The sequence below is a fragment of the Zea mays genome, chromosome 6 (assembly GCF_902167145.1).
Source record: "Zea mays cultivar B73 chromosome 6, Zm-B73-REFERENCE-NAM-5.0, whole genome shotgun sequence".
NCBI lineage: Eukaryota > Viridiplantae > Streptophyta > Magnoliopsida > Poales > Poaceae > Zea > Zea mays.
The window spans coordinates 129,935,190-129,940,584 of NC_050101.1; the positions used below are offsets into that span (position 1 = coordinate 129,935,190).

At 45.9% G+C, this 5,395-nt stretch overlaps 1 protein-coding gene across 1 annotated transcript; it reads left to right on the plus strand.

Annotated features, from left to right (window-relative positions):
• Positions 1-491: 491 nt before the first annotated feature.
• Positions 492-4,957, plus strand: LOC100304383 (O-fucosyltransferase family protein). The gene is made up of 8 exons (NM_001165819.1): positions 492-1,263; positions 2,213-2,280; positions 2,384-2,472; positions 2,569-2,734; positions 2,820-3,109; positions 3,206-3,410; positions 3,519-3,676; positions 4,191-4,957. The coding sequence occupies exons 1-8, from the start codon at positions 981-983 to the stop codon at positions 4,432-4,434; spliced, it is 1,503 nt and encodes a 500-aa protein (NP_001159291.1). The 5' UTR covers positions 492-980; the 3' UTR covers positions 4,435-4,957.
• The last annotated feature ends 438 nt before the right edge of the window (positions 4,958-5,395 follow it).

Consider the following 5,395-nt stretch of genomic DNA (forward strand, 5'->3'; position numbering starts at 1 on the left):
TGAATTGTACCACGTTATTTTATTTTGTATTTAGAATGTGATTGTGTGGTGGACTGACTACCTTGTCCGTGAAGCACCGCCGCGGGCGCGCGCGGCGTGCATGTGAAGCGTGGCAAAGGCAAAAGGGCCGCGCCGTTGGCCGTGCCCATTCTGAAAGCTACCGGCAACTAGCTAGCTAGCTAGCTTTGTAATTTTTTTTACGGTATGTGAACCTTTGAGACGCAATCTACGACAAACAGTTCAATCACTGTCGCTTCCCAAAATGTCGTTAAAATGAAGTTACCATAAGCGGCTCTTGCAATAAGAATAACGCCACTCCAATTGGGTCGCAGCGGGGTTGCGCATTAACGCCGCTACTACGCGCACACGCACCACCACCACTGCTGGCCAAACAACCACCACGTTACCAGGCAGCGACCAGCGAGGCTGGCAGGCACTCGCATTTTCGCACAGGCGAGGCGAGGCGAGGCACCGACGCCCAAAAATAACTAGGCGTCCCCACAAACCGCTCAACCTTCCCTCCCTCTCCCCTCTTCATCGCTCCGCTGCGCTGGCCACGAGATCCACGCCGCCTCCTCTCCGGCGCCCCGCCCTCGCCTCTGGTGGGCCACGCTGCCCTCCTCGCGACCTCCGCGCGGCTGCGAACGACCGACGACCGCCGGTTTCGCTGAGCACTGCGCAGGAGGCACGAGGAGGTGGATTCCCCGACAGGCGCGGTGCCGGCCTGAGTGACAGGGCGGCCGGGCGCCGGTGACCTGCTCGGCTTCGCCAAATTTGCGGGCGGCGTCTTGCGCCGTGCTGCTGTCGCTGGAGGCGTGGAGCAAGGGAGCCCGGAGGAGGGGGAGGCCTTGCTCGCAGCCGCATTGGCCGGTAATACTATCTCCGACCGAGGAGGCAGGCGGCCGATTTAGTAGTTCCCTCCCCGCTCCGGACGCGCCGGGCGCCCTAGGTGCCTCTCGCCCCCGCTTGGTCCATGGTCCATGGGGTGGAAGGTTAAGTCGTCGCCGGCGGCGGCGCCCGGCGACAAGCTCAGGTTCCCTCCCTCCTCCGCCGCGCGGTCGCGGATGAAGCTCTGGCTGGTGCCCGCCACCACCACGGTGCTGCTCTGGACCTGCGTCCTGCAGCTCACCGCCGTCGGGGACACCTGGGGCCCACGTGTGCTCAAGGGCTGGCCCTCCTGCCTCACGCCGCACGAGGAGGCTTCCGCCGCGCGCCCGCACCCTCTCGCCGTCGACAAGGCCGCGCTCGCGCTGCCGCCCAAAAGTGAGTCGCCCGCCCCGCGGCCTCTGGTTGCTCGCTCGCTCGCTTTCCTTTGCCCTGTTCCGCCGGCCTGCTGTTTGCTTGCGCCTGGACGACGGTTCCCAGCTGGACATCGACAGCCCGCCTGCATCGTGGCGTCAGGCGTGGAAGATCCCTCCAAGCCTCCTGCGTATATTTCCTCGGTCTTGCATGAAAACGACTTGCGATCGGTGACGATTTCCCGTCGTTTTCGTGTGCTCAGATTGGCAAGCCCCGCGTAATGCAGAACGTCACGCGGATTTCGTTCTGTGCTAATGTCACCTGTATGCATGTGCTGCTTTCCGTGGCATTTCATAATGCAATCATGCTCACATCATTTCCACGTTATTGGATCAGTATATTGTTATAAACATTGGCGTTCGGTCATGCATGTCGATATCATCGCATTGCTTTATCCTTTTTTTTTTGGTAGTAAGGCAACGGGTTTGCCGTTCTGGTTATTGTATTTTCATGTTAATATCATACTTTTTAGGTGGGTCACATTTTCATAGGCTTGGTTTGTTGTCAATCATTCATTCTCAGCAGTTCTTGGGTAGCTGCATGCCTGCATCATTGGCCTTTTTTCTAGTAACCGTAGTTGCATTTGGTGAAACAACATTCTGTCAAATAGGAGATAACTTAGCTCTTAGGACACATTTCAGCCCAGAGCCCCAGACAGAGGATTATAGGAGCCAAGCTAATTGCACTTGTCAACAAAGACCTCGGTTGTTATATGACATTACATTGCACCTGCATTTCCATTAACTGAATGTCTTTCCTAATTAATGACAGGAAAAGTGTGGTCATAATTTTCTTGTTGGTATTCAAGTACTCAATGTGCACCAGTATTATAACTATGATTCCAAGTAGCAAAATATGTTGTGCATGTTCTAGTGTTTCTTTTTGCTGATCTTTTGTTGTCAATGCTTTCCAGGAATATATAGGAACAATGGTTACTTGATGGTTTCGTGCAATGGTGGGCTTAACCAAATGCGAGCTGCAGTAAGCAACTGGAAAACCCTTGTTTGTATTGATTCGTCGGTTTTCTTTACAACGTCTGACTCTTAACACTAGCTTCTGGACTTCCCTACTTTTATTTTATCAGATATGTGACATGGTTGTAATTGCAAGATATTTGAATGTGACTTTAGTCGTGCCAGAGTTGGATAAAACTTCATTTTGGAACGATCCAAGGTGCTGTTTGGCGACTTCAAATTGCCTTTTGAACTATTACTGGGACTTGTGTTTATGTAAGGGAAGCTAACTGCTGCAGTCCGTTCTATCCTGCAGTGAGTTCCAAGATATATTTGATGTTGAGCACTTTATAACCTCATTACGAGGTGAAGTTCGCATTCTGAGAGAATTACCTCCAAGGGTAAAGAGAAGAGTTGAACTTGGAATGTTTCACTCCATGCCTCCAATTAGTTGGTCTGATATCTCCTACTATCAAAATCAGGTAAGTAGCATCGTATTTTATGCCAAGACTAGTCTATATTGCAGAATTTACTGTATAAACTGACACTTGGTTTATTTTAAATCAGATTCTTCCTTTGATTCGTAAGTACAAGGTTCTCCATTTGAATAGAACTGATGCTAGGCTAGCAAACAATGGTTTACCAATAGAAATTCAGAAACTTCGATGCCGAGTAAATTATGCCTCCCTCAAATTTACCCCACAAATTGAAGAGTTGGGCAAGAGAGTAATTAGAATTCTTCGCCAAAATGGACCTTTCTTGGTACTTCATTTACGGTATGAAATGGATATGTTGGCTTTCTCTGGCTGTACACAAGGTTGCAGTACTGAAGAGGCAGAAGAACTCACAAGAATGAGGTGAAATTTTGGAATTGTGCCTTTAACCTAGAGTGAAATTTCCTCTACTTATTTCTTCTGTTGAAGTGACATGCTCCAAACTGCTCTTGGCTTCAGGTATGCTTATCCATGGTGGAAAGAAAAAGTGATTGACTCAGACTTGAAAAGAAAAGATGGCCTTTGCCCATTGACGCCTGAGGAGACTGCTCTTGTCCTCAGAGCACTTGACATCGATAGAAGTATGCAAATATACATTGCTGCTGGGGAAATATACGGTGGAAAGCGCAGGATGGCTTCTCTAACTTCAGCATACCCGAATGTTGTATGTGCACAAATATATTATGCATCTATTGTAGTGTACTTGTTATACAGTACTCTTCCATCTCTCCTTTTTTCCTTGCTGATGTCTTGCTACAACCGTTGTCTGTAGGTGAGGAAGGAGACACTTCTGGAACCTTCTGATCTGATGTTCTTCCAGAACCATTCATCACAAATGGCAGCACTTGATTACTTAGTATCCTTAGAAAGTGATATATTTGTTCCAACATATGATGGAAACATGGCTAAAGTCGTTGAGGGTCATCGGAGGTTTGCACTATTCCACTTTGTCATATACAATTTATATTATGCGTATCAGCATATGCAGTTTCGACATACCAGGCAGCATGCTAATCGTATTTTCATAATTGTTTTTCTGGGTGTCGCATTATTGATGTCTGTAAAAAGATGAACTGTTAAAGTTTTAAAGCTCATTAATGATGTTGCCTTCAACCGCCATCAATTCTTCACTACTAACATTGTTGATTCAAGATTTGCATAATTGAGTTTGGATGCAGCTTAGACTTAGAGACGCTAGAACTTTATCTTTCCCTTTTTTTCCAAGACTGAAATCTTGGAATATATTCATGGGTTTATTAGTGACTAGAGATTACATATCTTATTTTTGTAAGTTTAAAGTAGTGCATTTATTTCTTGTAATTCCACACTAATAGCTGTAGGGATTTTTCATAATTCCATCATGCTTTCTACTACATTCTGCAAAGCTGTGGAGTTTTTTTTTATTTGTAGTAATTACTTGTATTCTTTCATTTTCTATTTCTAGATTCATGGGTTACAAGAAGACCGTCTTGTTAGACCGAAAACTCATTGTTGAGCTAGTGGACCGGTACACAAATGGTTCTCTGCTGTGGGATGAGTTCTCTTCACTGATCAAGGTTGCCCATGCAAAGCGGATGGGATCAGCTTCAAAGAGGATGGTGATTCCTGACAGACCCAAGGAAGAGGACTATTTCTATGCCAATCCCCAAGAATGCCTCCAGGATCGTGATTTTTTGCAAACATCATAATATCCTTTCATGTCTATATACCATGTTCACATTATACCATTCTTCTGCAAACAACACAACTGAACCCAAAAGCAATATTTTGGAGCCAGAAAGGCGACTCGGCTTCTGTCGAGTCATAGATGAGGCCGATCTGTAAACTTGAGGGAGGGAGGGAGGGAAGGAGAAAGGCTGAAAGGGGGTGGGTGGGGGTGGATTTAGTTGGTAAATACACATTATAGAATGGAGGGGGATTTGTTCATTCCAAAATAAAAAAAAGAGAGATGGGCTTGTATAGATGGTGATAGAATTACCGCTAAGAAGAATGTAACTTAGATGCAGCTGGGTCTGGGTTCCTGCATCTGGTCTTGCGTTGTGTAACATAGCAGTTGTTCTTGGACAGCCGCCCCCATTGTCCCCACCGGCGAAATTTTGGCAACCATGTAGAAAGATGTATACACTTTTTATTGTATCGATACAACCTGTATTATATATGTAAATTGTGCAGAATGTTTGTACCACTTGCACATTTTATAATGTGGTTAGTACATTGAATTCCTTCACGGAGGGTGCTTGTTGACATCTGAGTTCGTGATCTACGGGCCAAAGCATTGGTGAAAGTGTTTCTGTCGGTACTGATGATTTCTTCATGTGGGCTGGGCAAAAACAACGCAGAGCGTTTTATCAGTTTGCATGTGTCCGTTGGCATTGTGCCAATGCCAACGTACTTTTATTTCACCATTGGCAGCTTTGTCAGCTGTTCAGTTATCACTTGTCAATTGTCGTAGTGACACAATGCCAATATAAAAGTACTTTTATGCTGTCTCGAGTTTCGATCCATATATTAGACTAGTTAGATGACCGTGTGTTGCAACGGCATGTGAAATATTCGATAAAATATTAATGCACAATGATTACATAAAAACAAACACTATATATATTATCGACCTTAATATCTAAAAGTTATTTAGCAACAAACAATACA

Coding starts and splice junctions, on each gene's coding strand:
- LOC100304383 (NM_001165819.1), top strand. CDS start 981: ATGGGGTGGAAGGTTAAGTCGTCGCCGGCGGCGGCGCCCGGCGACAAG. Junction 2,735..2,819: donor TCTCCTACTATCAAAATCAG/GTAAGTAGCATC, acceptor ATTTTAAATCAG/ATTCTTCCTTTGATTCGTAA. Junction 3,411..3,518: donor CTTCAGCATACCCGAATGTT/GTATGTGCACAA, acceptor CGTTGTCTGTAG/GTGAGGAAGGAGACACTTCT.